General features: G+C 46.2%; 2 protein-coding genes across 3 annotated transcripts in view; both read right to left on the bottom strand.

Moving 5' to 3' along the window:
- Nucleotides 1-7,326: 7,326 nt before the first annotated feature.
- Nucleotides 7,327-14,053, bottom strand: part of GLUL (glutamate-ammonia ligase) — an 8,458-nt gene continuing 1,731 nt past the window's right edge. Inside the window, exons 1-6 of one of the 2 annotated variants that reach the window (XM_025206165.1) lie at nt 13,258-13,423; nt 11,657-11,818; nt 10,604-10,750; nt 9,988-10,115; nt 9,576-9,775; nt 7,327-8,954 (exon numbers count right to left, since the gene is read on the bottom strand). In XM_025206165.1, the coding sequence (XP_025061950.1) occupies nt 8,636-8,954; nt 9,576-9,775; nt 9,988-10,115; nt 10,604-10,750; nt 11,657-11,818; nt 13,258-13,423 (1,122 nt within the window). In that variant the 3' untranslated portion in view covers nt 7,327-8,635. Of the gene's footprint in view, nt 8,955-9,575; nt 9,776-9,987; nt 10,116-10,603; nt 10,751-11,656; nt 11,819-13,257; nt 13,447-14,053 lie in introns of those variants that run through there. The other variant, XM_006025385.3, reaches the window with a different exon arrangement.
- Nucleotides 13,383-14,053, bottom strand: part of RNASEL (ribonuclease L) — a 93,391-nt gene continuing 92,720 nt past the window's right edge. The window contains exon 8 of the transcript XR_003094453.1: nt 13,383-13,446. The gene's annotated coding sequence lies outside the window, so the exon portion shown is untranslated. The remainder of the gene's footprint in view (nt 13,447-14,053) is intronic.

Here is a 14,053-nt window from a genome sequence, read left to right as displayed (position 1 = left end):
GGCTGCAGGTGTACACCCTGCTGAGAGCAGGCTGTCCACCTCTTTCAAATTACCATGGCTAATTAAGGCCCTCACTAATTGGCCCGTCAACACCCTTTGCTCCATTATATCGAGACCAAGTGGACCCCTGGGTCCTGGCTGTGCAGGATGACCCAGAACCTCCCTGATACCCAAAATGCTGATATGGACCCAGAGGGTTTCCGGATTCCTGAAAGTCCTCAGTCTTGCCAGCTCCCTCTGATGCCATTGGTCCTCATCTTCCATCTTGATCCAAAGGTCCTCCACCTGAAGCTTCTTTTGTCTCAGGATCAGTCTCTGTCATTGCAGCTTAGTGTCAGAGATTATCATCATTAACACTGCCCTCCTCTACCAGCAAATCAGGCAGCCACCCTGCTGTTGGGTCTGGAACTGGTCTTGGCTAAAAGGCCAAGGATCGATCACTGTCCCAAGAGTGTGATTGGCTGTGCTTTGTTAGTCTTCCCAAAGGTTAGCTCTCTCCCCTGGCACAATTCAACAAACCTCGCCTTAGAGTGGTGTTTATACACTGAATCCTTAACTATAGCTTTGGGCAGGCACTCTGGGATCCCACCGCTCTCACCACCTGCCACGAAAAAGGATCAAACTGCCCTTTCTGAGAGGGAGGGGAAAGTATTTCCTTGGGTTGTCCCCAAGAAGCTTTATTTGGTCTCCCTTTTCTCAGAGGAATCCCAGCAGCCAACCCTAGCTTGACTGCACAAGAGGCAAATGTCTGGCTTTGAAGATTTACTGGGGCCCTGAGCAAACAGAAAATTGGAGGCCCCCCACCAGGCAAGGGCCGGTTCCCTCTGCGCCCACCTGGGGACTGCGGTTGGGCCCATCTGGCCTCCTCAGCATGTCCAGGTCAAGTCAGGAGGTGCGAGTGCCACTGGGGCAAAGGTGGCCCCGGCCCCCCTGCCTGGTGGGTGTTGCATGGGGCTGGGGCTGGGGGGGAAGATGGGGTCTGCTCTGGCCCTGACTGCCCACCCACCCCTCTGCCAGCCCTGGTGGGGTGGGGTTGTCGCTCTCGTCCTGTCCCAGCGATGCTGGTACCAGCAGTCACCTGCAGAAGGCAGAGAGCCGGACCAGGCCTGCCCATGTGGCCTCCTGGCAACAGATGGCCCCTGGAAGCTGCCATCTGCCCCACGCCGGCCCCCTAGCCTCCGGCCCTGGCCCAGCTGGAGGGGAGGTAGCGTGCACTGCCTGCCCCAGATGCCCATGGCCGGGATGCTTGCCTGGGCCACGCTGCCCCTTGGGCCGCAGGGGCCCCCGATTGGCAGAGGTCCCTGGGCCCAGGCCCTGCAGGCCCATGCATTCATCTGCCTCTGCCCATGGCTCTGCTCAGTCCCTGGTCTCCCCGGTTATCCATAGCACCCCCACCTCTGGGAGCTCCTTCTTTTTGGGCAGCTCCCAGGAGGGAAGGAGGGGTCAGAGTACCACCGTCCCAAACAGCACAACAGACTCTGCTTCAAAACAACCCGTCCTTCTTGTGCTAGTGCAATTCCCTCTGTCCTCCCGGGGACCAGTTCTTCTCTCCCTCTCCACCCTGGGACCTTCTCCCCCTGGTGCCATCTTGCTCCTCCAGCCTGCTCAGCCCCACTTGCAACAAAGCAGTTACAAAATTATAGTTTAAAGGTGGGGGCGGCACTCCCCCAGTCAATGAAACAATGTCATGGGGAACCAATCAGGGGGCAGTCTCTGGCCCCTGTTACTGGGCCCAGACTGCCATCTGCCCCCGAGGTGAAAAGGGCACATGAATGTCCTCCACAGGGAACGATTTACAAGCATTATTTGCAGTAAAGCCTGCCTGCACAGCGCACCCCAAAGCATACCCTGCGATGACTTCAGGCTAAAATCCAGCTCGCTGAGCCATCTTTGTCGCATCTCTCCCCTTCTCTAAAAATTGAGCCAAGCTGGATCATTATAAGCAGAGATCCAGCGAAGTTCATGTCTCCACTTTTGGAGACAAAGCATCAGCAATTATATTTTCATTGTTTTTAATGTGAATCATCTGTATGTCATAATCCTGTAAAGCCAAATGCCATCTCTGGTCAGCACTGGTTCACCTCAGCACTATACTGCGATTCCCAGTGCTAGAAAATGCTCCAGAAAACACACAGGGCAAGGTGATACCCCCTCTATCTCCAAGTCTCCCCTACCAACCTCTTCGCTACAGTAGCAGCCACCTGGAAGACCTGGTTGGCCAGCCGCAGCCGCTGGACCTTTTGGCCCTGAGACACCCACAGTGTCTGGATCTCCAAGGAAATCTAGATCTACAAAGATCTTGTAGACCTGGAAGGCATCCCCTTTGACCAATAGTTCTGGATGGCCCCTGTTGTCCAGGTAATCTGGTTTTACAGACTCTCCCTTGGAGGGATTTCACTTGCTCCCCACCGCAACTGCAAGCTAGAATCCAGCCTAGTCACCTAGCCACCTTTGTCACAGTCTACTATTACACACACACACCCCTTTGAAGAAACTTATGGAAAATCTTTTGACTGCATTAAGAATTCACTATTGAGAACTAGACAAACTTTGGTATGTTAATTAACACAATACTTATCTCAGTGCTGCTTTGTGTGGTAAGCAGCTTCAAATAGACAGCAGTCGATGAAACAAGAATGCAGTTGCTCAGTGTATCAAAAAGTTGATAATAGTTTTTGACTGCTTCTGGACAAAACATACAGGATTTTCCTTGCATTAGATTGCAAGCTTTCAGTCCCTTTTGAATTACATTTCTGCTTTTATGTACAATTTACTATTGCACTTTTGTTTCATTGTTGATGGATATTTCCTTAAAACATGAACATAACATGAATTTCCTTCCTATTAGGAGACTAGCTTAACTTAGAAGTCAAAACATTTTATTAAAAAAAGTAAGTTCATTCTCTGAAGAGTTCATCTTAAGGATCTCTTATCTGTAAGAGTTCCAGTATCTTAAGAAGTCTCTGTGCCCTAAGTAATTGAAAGGCAAAGCCCAAGTAATAATAATGGTGATTGAACAACAGAGATTTAGCAAAGGTCCAGAAGATTTTCCCTAAATGGGAAAGGATTTTTTTCTCCCAAACAATCAGTGAAAGATTCTGTTATTTTAAACTGGGGATTTTCAATTTTAAAAAGGAGATAAAATAGATTAAAAAAATTAGAATCAATTATATAACACGATTGGTGTTGTCAAATTACAGGCCAGTTCTCATTTGGTAGATTAAAGATGAACATAGGATTTCTGTCGGTTGTGAACAAAACAGTGCTGTTAAAAGTGGCAAAGGCCAGGACTAAATCTGCAGATAAGGCAACAGGACTTGGGCAGCCAACAGGATGATTTTAAGAGATTTGATCCTGTTAATTGCAAACTCATCCCAAGGACATTGAAATGGAACCCTTTATTTATCTATTTTACATACAGCAAGGGATCCACATCCTCTTCTGTTACCACTGAAGCAGGAATACATTTCATTTAGCTCCAGGGTTAAACATGGATCCAGTGCTCTTTGTGGGCTAGCTGAGGCTCACCAGCCCTCTCCTCCCAGAGGAACATTTGCAGGAGTCTAAACTCCATCCTTCACGTTCTTCAATTCCCTAACATGTAGGAAACGAATTTTCAGGGTTTGCACAAGAGATACAAGCTGCATCCTGCAAAAAAAAACCAAAACCCCCAAAAAACAGAGTTTGTACTGTGGAAGGTCTAATCCTCCGTCTCTTCTCAGGCCACTAGCAAACTCCTGTAGGTCAGCATCTTCTTTCTTGTTGAGGCTCTGGATCATTGATAGCTCATGGATCATTAGACTAAACCCTCAGCCAGCAACGGGGATGTACAGTGGAAAGCAGCTCAGCTCTCCAGAGCACCACACTCGGGGGTTGTTTTTTTTTGCTTTTGTTTCCCTGAAGAAAAGATGAAAGGATTGAACCTGTGCTCCCCTCCCAGCATTGCAAGAACCAGGAACACAATTCAAGCAGATTTGTGGCCTTGCCAAGGCCTCAGATGGAGACTGTTAAAGCTAAGTTCATGCACACAAGTTCTGGAAGGTTTTTATTGTTATTTTTTAAAATATAAGCCTTTTCAGATGCTTTGTGAGAACCATGTAATTCACCTATTTGCTTTAGTAGGAGTAAAGATTTGAACAAAGGAAGCAAACGGCCCTGTGGTCGTTTTACTGAAGATTTGTACAAAGGAAGCAAACGGCCCTGTGGTCTCACCTGGTAGGGGAAACTTCACAGCAGAAATGGAGCATTAAGATAAAGAAAAGAAAACTGAAGCACTCCTGGTACCCTGACAACTGAGCTTGTCAAGTTTCAAGCAGAAAGTAAAGGTCTGGTGAACAGTTGGATAGGAGCCCTCCAAAGAGTACCCATACTCAATAATGCAGGCTTTGCTTTAGCAGCAAGGAGGATGCTGCAGTCAGTACTGGGGAAGGACCCTTGCATGGATGAGGTGCAGAAAGAATTGCTGTTGCTCCCAGCCAAAAGCAGTAAACCATAGAGCCTGTCAACTTACGGCTGGCCATAAGGCTCCCCTGGCACTTTTCACAAGAGGATCCTAATTTAATCACCGTAAAAACATAGGGCTAGAAAGTGCTTTGAAGGTAAAGTAGTCCTTTTCCTTGCCAAGGCAGGTTAAGCATCCCTACATCTTCCTCAACAGATGCTTGCCTCTGGTGTGATCACATTCTGCCTCCTCAAAGCATCCTGTGAAGAAGTGTCTGACTTGTATGGCTGGCACAGAGAGTAGACACATTGTACCCCAGACGTAGCTGCATGGTCACTCATGCCTACACTACAGCCTTCTGATGACACAGCTGTCAGTTGGTGGTCAGAAGAGCTGTGGTTTCTGACTGACATTACCCACCTATAAACAACCCTGCCGTGTACACAGTTATACCAGCAATATGAGGATGGCTTGTTTTGCTCATGAGAAGTGGCTCTACTATGTGTCTGCAGTGTACAGCTGTACCAGTGCCCACCCCAGCAAGGCTTTGCCTGTAGACCGTTCACAGCCTAGATATGGCCTTGAAAACATAGGTGGTATATGCACTTTAACACAAACCATCCTGAAGTGTGTACCAAGCACCACATATGCAGGAGACAATCCATATGGTTGCCTTCAAAGAGAGCACATACTTTTTCAACACAAGGAAAGTCTCAGCTACAGCCCTCCCAGTAAGTAAAACATTGTCCCCATCTTTCTGATATCAACAATGGGGAGAGCTGGTAATTACTTGTCAGAGGTCACGCAACAAGAGCACTGCTAGGGACTAAACCAACATGACTAGTCTCTCTCACTTGGCCAAACCCAGGGCAACTCAGTGGCAGCTATTTTTGCATCATACACCAAGAGACCAAATCCAGGGCTGCTGCCCTCACCCTTCCCATCAGTTATGCTAACCAGTAGGCACCAGCCTTCCTCTCCAGGGAAGATTGTTAGGGCAGGAGGTGACCAACCTGTAGCACATATGCCATAAGGGGCACAGATAGCCTCTGTGTATGGCATGCAGCAGATTGGAGAGAGCAAGAACAGCGGCAGACTGGGAAGGGAGCACAGGGCAGGGAGCAGAAAACAAAGCAATAGATCATGCACGAAACACAGGACAAGGTGCAGGAAGCAAGGCAGCAGAACAGGTAGGGGAAGGGGAAATCACAGTAGCACTTGGGGAAGGTGTGGGGTGTAGTGCCTACCAAAAAAGGCCAGACCCTGCTGGTTTAGGATTTAATCTTCAAATTACTGACTGTGAACCCACAGCTGCTATGAGTGGTGGTTTTGTTTTGTGGAAAGCTACACTGATGTTTTAGGGTGAAGGGAAAGTCCATGCTTAAGCAGGAGTCCTCTCAGCTTGCTAAGAAACTCATGGGATGAATTTTTAAATTCTTCATCAGTTTACCCAAGCACATAGGCTGGTGTTTTCACAGGAGTCTGGAGGAAGTAAATGCCCAAATTCCATAGGCATTACTGGGATCTAGGTACATAATTCCCTTAGGCACCTGTGAAAATCCCAGCTTCAGTGAATACCATTTTCCAAACGCCAAAGCATTACCCAAGTGCTTCACAAAACCAACAGCACAACAGAAATGCTTGTATATCTACTTCTTCCTTCCCCTGGGCCAACCATGTTGTCTTGTTGGGGTTTGTGGGCATGAGCTGGCCAAGCATTCACCTTCCCAATCCTCTCAGCAGAAATTAGGTCTCAGATGTATCAAAGGTTAAAGCATCCGCCTACATGAAACGCATGTTGACTTTCTAAAAACCTAACTGTCTTTTAGAAACCCTTGCTGTTGAAAGCCCTTGGTGCTATACATGTTACATGGGTGACATTTTCCTATCCACCTTCCTGTACAGTACAACCTGGAAAAAAAAGGCTCAGAAAACCTGCTCTTGTCATAAAAGAAAATAATCTTCATTTTTGGGAACTTGTTGTGGTAGCTGCCTCTATGCCAAGTGCAAAGACCTGTTTCACACGAGGCCATTGGGAACCCCAAGTTGCTTATGAAATACCTTGATGGCACCTTGTAATTGAGGCTACCTGAGAGAGGATGCCCCCAACTCTTCCCAGAAGGAAGGAGCTAAAGTCACTTCAGCCCACATGGGACAAAGGTTTTAGGAAGGGGAAGCACTTGACCCATACAGTCAGAAGTGAAGAATATCTATTTAACAGGAAAAACAGAGGCTGAGGCTCTAAAAACTGGGTTCAACAACAGACTAGCTCTACTCCCAATAAAGTCAATGGTAAGACTCCCACAGAGAAGAGAGGTAGGCTAACACTGAACTCTTTATCATGACAGACCCAAGCCACAGCAGGCAGGAGCTGCAGGTGCCTGACACCACCACTTGGGTCATCCAATTGGCCTTGTCAGGTCATTGCTACCAAAAGTTGACCTGCACACAGATTCTCTCTAAAGGATTCAAAGGGGAAGGAGCAGGAAGGGAAGCAGATCTAGTGAAATCTTTCAAGGGAAGACTGCTGAAAGATGAATTTAAGTGTTAGTAGTACCTATTCTCATTTGGATTACAGATATGGGTATATATCCATTTAATCAAATTTGACCCAATGTCTCTGTAAATCATGTTCATAAATCCCAATTCATTAAATGGCTTCAGGAATATTGCTTTGTTTCTTTTTTTAAGATCCCTAGAATGAGGTCCTTAATGCAAAGCTAAAACTCCAAGTCAAGGGTGGGTATTGCCAAGTAGAAAAAAAACACAACACATAGCCAATCCCCAGCAGAGAAAAAGGAGCTTTCCCAAAATATAAGACCTGCAGATAGCCAAAAGTAGGAAAAAGCAAATAAACATCAGAATGAACCACACAAGAGGGGGAAGCCATAATTAAGGTTGGTTTTTGGTTTTTATTATAAAAGAAACTATTCCGAAGTCCAAATGCAATGGAATATATATGTCGGCACCACCCAAGATACCCAAGTATAAAATCCTGGAACATTTGAAGCCACTAGAAGTGCCCTAAGGGGTACCTAGGGCCAGGCTGGGGGGTCAGAAAGCCCCCCTCATTAGTAAAGTCCTGACTAGATGGCAGCTAGCTGGAGAGCCAAGACAGAACAGTAACATCAATAGTCTCTGTAAAACTGTACAGTTTTAGAAACTTGTAAGAACATTATTAAAATCTAAAACTTGTTTCTTTATCAAAAGCCCTGCTTTAGTGACATGCTAATCCCACTGGAAAAAGTAAAACACCCACAACCCTGTCAATAAAGTGGTTAAGTTGACCAGCCAACTCATAGCTTAGAAAAGCCTTCTTGTGTTCGCCACGCAAGTGCATGCGGTTCACAGACTTGAGAGTGTGTTCCAATCCTTACCATGAGCTCTGGACTCTGAACAGCTATCCAGTGAGCAACAGCTAATTCACAATGCAAAGTGGAATTTCACAGCCCAGCTACCCTTGCACCACAGGGAGCCCTCCCGTATCACTCTTGTCTATCCCATACTGGAGTTGCATCTCCAATGATACCTTCAGAAACTCTGCCTGCTCTAGCTGGCCGAGCGATTGGAACGTCATCTTTTATTATCCTTTTAAAAAAGGAAAAACAACTTCATATAATTTTTTTGTTTTTATATTTAAATATAAAAATACTACCTCACTCTGTGTTATGAGCAGACCCCATGGCTTCCAGTGACAGAGTAGGGAGGAATTCTGCTAACAGCTCTCACATTTAGCTAGGACAACAAGATGCCCAGAACATGGCCAGAGAGGAAGGAATGAGAAGGGAATTCATCACAACTGCCTTACTCCCTTCTGAATAACCCTAACTTTGAGAACAAGGTCTATGGAGAGCTTATCATGCAGGTTAATAGCATATGAATGCAACTATTGGGCAAACCCTCCATCTTCCCGTCACCCATTGCACCATCTGTCCCTGGAAGCCACTGGATCCTGCCAGACATACAGAAGAATTAGATGAAACAGTGGTTAAAATTCTCTCTAACCTTCTCTTCCCCGTCTTCTGAAGCATCAATAACAAATAGACACCGAAAAACTAAACTCTCCTTCCCCCCACAAGACAACAAGAGTTATTCAGACACAAACATGGTAACTCATGCCCTCAAAATTACATCTAGGAGGGAAGTTTAAAAGTTGGGGATGGGGGAAGGTGTTGTCTGTTGGGAGCAGTTCATCTAGTTCTTGTACTCAAAAGGCTCATCCCCAGTCTCGTTGAGGAGACATGTACGGACTAGTGCCTCCGTCACAGCATAAGGGTCACAATTGGCAGAAGGTCGGCGGTCCTCAAAATAGCCTTTCTTCACTTGGCCCACGCTCCTGGGGATACGAATGCTGGCACCACGGTTGGCCACACCAGCTGAGAACTCATGGATGCTTGATGTTTCATGGAAACCTGTAAGGCGCCTAGCATTGTCCAGCCCCCCTTTCGGGTCATAAGTGCGGATGTGGTACTGGTGCCGTTTGCCCAGCTTCTCAATGGCTTCCTCAATATACCTGGAGAGAAAGAAGGTGGAACACTGAGCACCTGAGAAACAATACCACCTGGACCATCCTTTGCTTCATCCTGAAAAATGAAAGAAGCCCCCGACAAACCCTGGGTCTCTTCCCTTCCCAGTTACGATATATACTAGTCATGGGCCTCCTCCTCACTACTAATGGGTTAGTGGATTCACTTTCCCTGAGCTCCACTTCCTGTGATCATTTCATGACAGTCTATAGTGAAGCAGTAATTTTCCCTCCTTTCATTTAACACCAGATGAACTCCTAAAAACAGTCTGATCGTGGACATGCTTCCAGAGCTAGCTGATCCAGTGTGCTAGTGCTGGAGGAGAGGTAGCAGTTTTACACCACTACTCAGAGAATCTGTCATTCCTTAGTATAAATACAGTCTTTGGGTACCATCACAACTGCAGTGAGCGCTGGTTACTGGCACAGTACCAGCAAGATCTACCTTCCCTGGGTATTCAAGCTAAACTCTTGCATGGTGCTAGATATGTAGCTGGCAACTTGAGCAGGGCCTTAAGTGCAGACATTTTGCTACTACTGATTTAATCCACTTCCCTCTAGCTGACCTTTCCAGACTAATGCAACTATCCCAGCTGAGGAGATACTTACTTGAGACCGCCTTCTTCCCTCATGGACTTAGTGCTGAAGTTAGTGTGACAACCAGCTCCATTCCAATTCCCAGGGATGGGCTTGGGATCAAAGGACACAATCACCCCAAAATCTTCACACACCCGATGGAGGATGAAGCGTGCAATCCAAAGGTGATCTCCCATCTCAATCCCTTCACATGGGCCCACCTGGAACTCCCACTACAGAGGGCAAAAAAGGAAACCAATAGCTCAGTCAGGTGAAGAACCATTCTCTGCAGGATGCTGTTCATCCTTCTGCCCCTCTGAGGAATTTGCAAAACCAAGGTACAAATTGAATGTAGTGGCAGGGTCCCACAGCACAATCTTCTGCTCTGCCACGTTTTGGTCTGGACCTTCATATGCCAGAGGTAGGTGGAAATTAGGTTAATTACCTGTGCTGGCATCACCTCTGCGTTCGTCCCTCCAATTTTAACCCCAGCATAGAGACATGCTCGGTAATGGGCTTCCACAACGTCTCTGCCATAGGCTTTGTCTGCCCCAACTCCACAGTAATATGGGCCTGCAATGACACAGGACAAGATTCTTCAAACCATTTATGATACTTCAGTGAAGAGCAAAGAGCATACTACACTCAAGATGGCATGGGGTTTCTGGGAAACCCCATCAATTGGTCCTTGTATTGTTACTCCAAATGAACCAGGTGCCTGAAAGCACAGGTCGCATTGAAAGCCAACAGGCCGTTACTACTAATTCAGGCACTTCAAAAACCCCACTTGTCATAGTCAACTCCACTGAATTTGCAGTGCATTTTAATCACCGCATATTTTTTAATTAAATGCATTTTAATGACTATACCATGATCTTAAAAACGTCATTGTTTAGTGACAGTGCTTCAAATTTTAGCGACCCACGGTTTTAAGAAGTCCTTGACTAATTCATTTCACATGAAACATTTTAGCCATCTCCCAGAGCTTCATGATTGATAAGACTACAATTTGAGGTTAACTGTTCATGGCTGATTTGGACACTAAATAGCTGGAAGCTTACCCTGAGGCCCAGGGAATCCATTGGAGGGCCAGCCAAATGGATGTCCATCTGTCCCTAGTAGAGTGTATTCTTGCTCCATCCCAAACCAGGGGAGCTGGTTGGATACCATATCCATAATCCGTTTACAGGTGTGTCTTAGATTTGTCTCTAGAGCAAAAGAAAAGCACCATGCTCATTAACTTACTATTCTGCTAACCAACAAGCATCCTGTTACTGAAAAGATTCTAAAACAGCTCTTATAGTAGAAACTTTCAGACAAAGCCACTCAAAGCCATACAGGCTCTCTGGGAGGACTCAGTTTACACCCCAGCCTTCTTTCTACACAGTGACTGAGAAATTCGGATTCAGAAATTCAGATTCAGAGTGTTATTTTACTCTATGGCCTGTCCCCATCATCACTAGCTAGATAAGATCCAAATACCAGGTAGGGCCACTGGCCTGCATTGCTGCTGTAGTGCTCAGTGCTCTCTTATGCCTTTATTGGCAATGTTCAGTACTGTTACCTGCCAGAATTTGGGTAAGACACAGAACTTGTCTGACAAGGCTTACATATTGGACCTCAGGAGGCTTTGTTCCCTTGTGTTCAAATTATCACCTCTGCCAGCAGCCCCAAATCTTTTCCTTCCTCCACTCCATTCTTTGCAACTTCTATGTTCTCCCCTCCTCATAAAATACTTTCCAGTCCCCACATCCCTCCCTATACTGGTGTCCCTCCTGTAGAAGACTCCCTTGTCTCCCCAGTACACGTTACACTGACTCGTGTCATTTCTTTCTATCCCAGAGCTGCCAATGATAAGTTTACAGAAAAAACATGTTTCCTCTCAGCCTGTCACACCACATGTTGTTTGCCCTATATTTAAGCTCTTCAGGGCAAGGATATTCATAAGCCTTGTACAATATTAAGGCATTAATGGTGCTTATATAAGTCTTCCATTAACTATGCCTGTGACAGTTAATCCACTTCTCAGCTTTCTCTACTCCAAGGCAGCAGACTGTTCTTCTTCGCCCTTCCCACAACTATTGCAGCAGGGGAGAGGGAAGACTGCATCCTACCTGCCGTCTGGCGGTTGTACTTGAAGACCTCACAGAGAACCAGCTTGTTGGGGTCCTTTCGGAAGGGGTCACGGAACATGGCGGCAGGTTGTAGGTACATATCGCTGTTTGAGCCTTCAGACTGAAAGGTACTAGACCCATCAAAGTTCCACTCTGGTAGATCTGGAGCAGGACAGAGAAGTATGTCACTGGATTAGCACCATTTTCCTGGATTAGCAATTTTCCATAACCCAAGAGGTGAGCCTACTAATTAATCTGGAGGTGGGGGAGGAAAAGATACACAGGGGAGGGAGAGGATGCACCTTAAAAGCGTCAGCACTTTTTTTTTTTTGGTTGCCGATTTTGTTTCAAGTGAAAAACAGGCTACTGGAGATACCCTATGAAAACACCAAGAAGCTGAAGGTATGCAGAGCCCTGTTTAGCTAGTAGAACTGCAAGCTGCCTTGGCACAGACATTCCCTACTTTGCAGGTAAGTCAAACACCCAGACATTTTTCTATTGAGTCTGGAGTTCTGGCCAAAAGAAGGGAAGCCCTAAGAGTTAAGTCACAGGTAAAAGGAAAGGGGGGAGCCCAGTGTGTCCTCACAGATGTTTCCGAGTGGTAGGTGGCCCTTGCAATGCAGCCATAAAGAAGCTCTTCCATATGGGGCACAGCCATGAAGTCAGCAGAGAGAACTCTTCATAAGCTAGTACAAGGCCCTGCAACGCATCCACTGGACAGTCCAATGCTGTTTGTGGGAGAAAATTTCTTCACCTCACCTCGTCCTCTCCCTCCCTCTCCCACTACTGAATTTGTTTTTGGGGGTGTATGCGCCATGATGGTGTTAACCCCACCCAGTCTATTATCTCTTTCATATGTTGGAAGTCAAGAGGATTTAAGCAAGCTTTGCCAGCCACTTCCTTGAAGGGAAAAAAAAGCTCCGATTACGAAATGAAAACAGCGGGCATGACCAATTAGTGTCTGGCCAACACCATGGCAACTAGTGAAGAAATCCTAATGCTATTAATACTGTGTAAGTAGGAACTGTTTGTTCTGACTGACACAAGCTCTTAATGACACGACATACTTCTAGTCTTTCCTTCACTTCCTTCTTGCAAACCACTTCTGATCAGAATAAAAGCTTAATCGCTGATGAGTAAGCAAGCAATGAGTCTCCTACAGACAGGCACTGCTCTGTAGCAGTGGTTCTGCTTACACTTCAGCCTGGGAACATAAAGTAGTCTTCTGCGTCTCTCTCTCCCACTCCCTCTTCTTGTCCCTCTTTTCAAATTCATTCACTGGGGGAGAAGTTGGAGATATCCCATGACATATTTCTGCTCTTGACAGAAGCTCATAAAGCAAGGCATCAGATGCACTACCCCTTTCAGTTGGTAGGAAATGCCACCTCTTGCTCCTTAAAGAGGAGGACCTTTACCTTTCATCGGCAGAGCAAAGAACTTGTCACACAAGTTACCATTCCCCCAAAAAGGCCAGAAGCCCCTTTATTGCTATGATCCAATCCCACAGATGGAAGCTGACTACTACACAGTACTTGTAAGCCCAACATCCTGTTCTGCTCAGCTGGACTGGCATGGGGTCCATCCCACACCCGTCTTCTTACCTTCAATGCTCTTTGGTTCATGGTCCAATGTCCGGGTTTTACAGCGCAAGTGCTCTCCAGTCCCATCAATCCAGATGTACATAGCTTGCACTTTCTCACCCTGGGGCAGCTTCATGTACATGTTCTTTATAGCTTTGCTCAGGTGGGAACTTGCTGAGGTGGCCATAGTGACAGTGTGTTACAAGAGTCCTGCAAGGAGGAATGGAAAATCCAACTATGACCGTTGTCCATGTTCAAAAGGGGCTCACACCCCTTCAGACTAACCAACCAGTAGAGTTTTGGTGCTGAACAACAGATTAAAGTTTTTTCCTGGATTGCCCCTATCCAGTTATACCATGGTATCATGGTCTCACAGCTGAGTATCTGGCTTTCTACATACAAAGGGAACATGGTAGGTTCCATTCTAGGATATAGGGATGTGTCTATCAATACAATGGTAGTGAAAGGATACAGTTCGGGACAGAAAAGGAAAGTCATGCAACTAGAGTAGGTCTACAAAGCATTGGGTTAATTTCTATTTCCTGCCCTGGAAGTAGAATTGGCTCAGCCTTCTCCGTCTCCAGCTTCTATTAAGGGTCACTAAGGAGCAGACCTTGAGGGCTTATTAGCTCCAACATGAATGTTACATTTCACAAACACTGAAGAAGTCAAGCTAAAATATGAGGACATTTCATTCTTCATTGCTCTGAAGGAGCATTGTTACTCAAGTTGGGGATGACAGGGCCTTCTTAGCACTGAAGTTCTTCCTCCACTCCGGTAAGGACCACTTCCCAACCAGAGCTCCATGATGAACCCA

This window comes from Alligator sinensis, unplaced genomic scaffold (genome assembly GCF_000455745.1).
Source record: "Alligator sinensis unplaced genomic scaffold, ASM45574v1 scaffold471_2, whole genome shotgun sequence".
Lineage (NCBI taxonomy): Eukaryota > Metazoa > Chordata > Crocodylia > Alligatoridae > Alligator > Alligator sinensis.
This window is presented reverse-complemented; position numbering and strand designations above follow the sequence as displayed.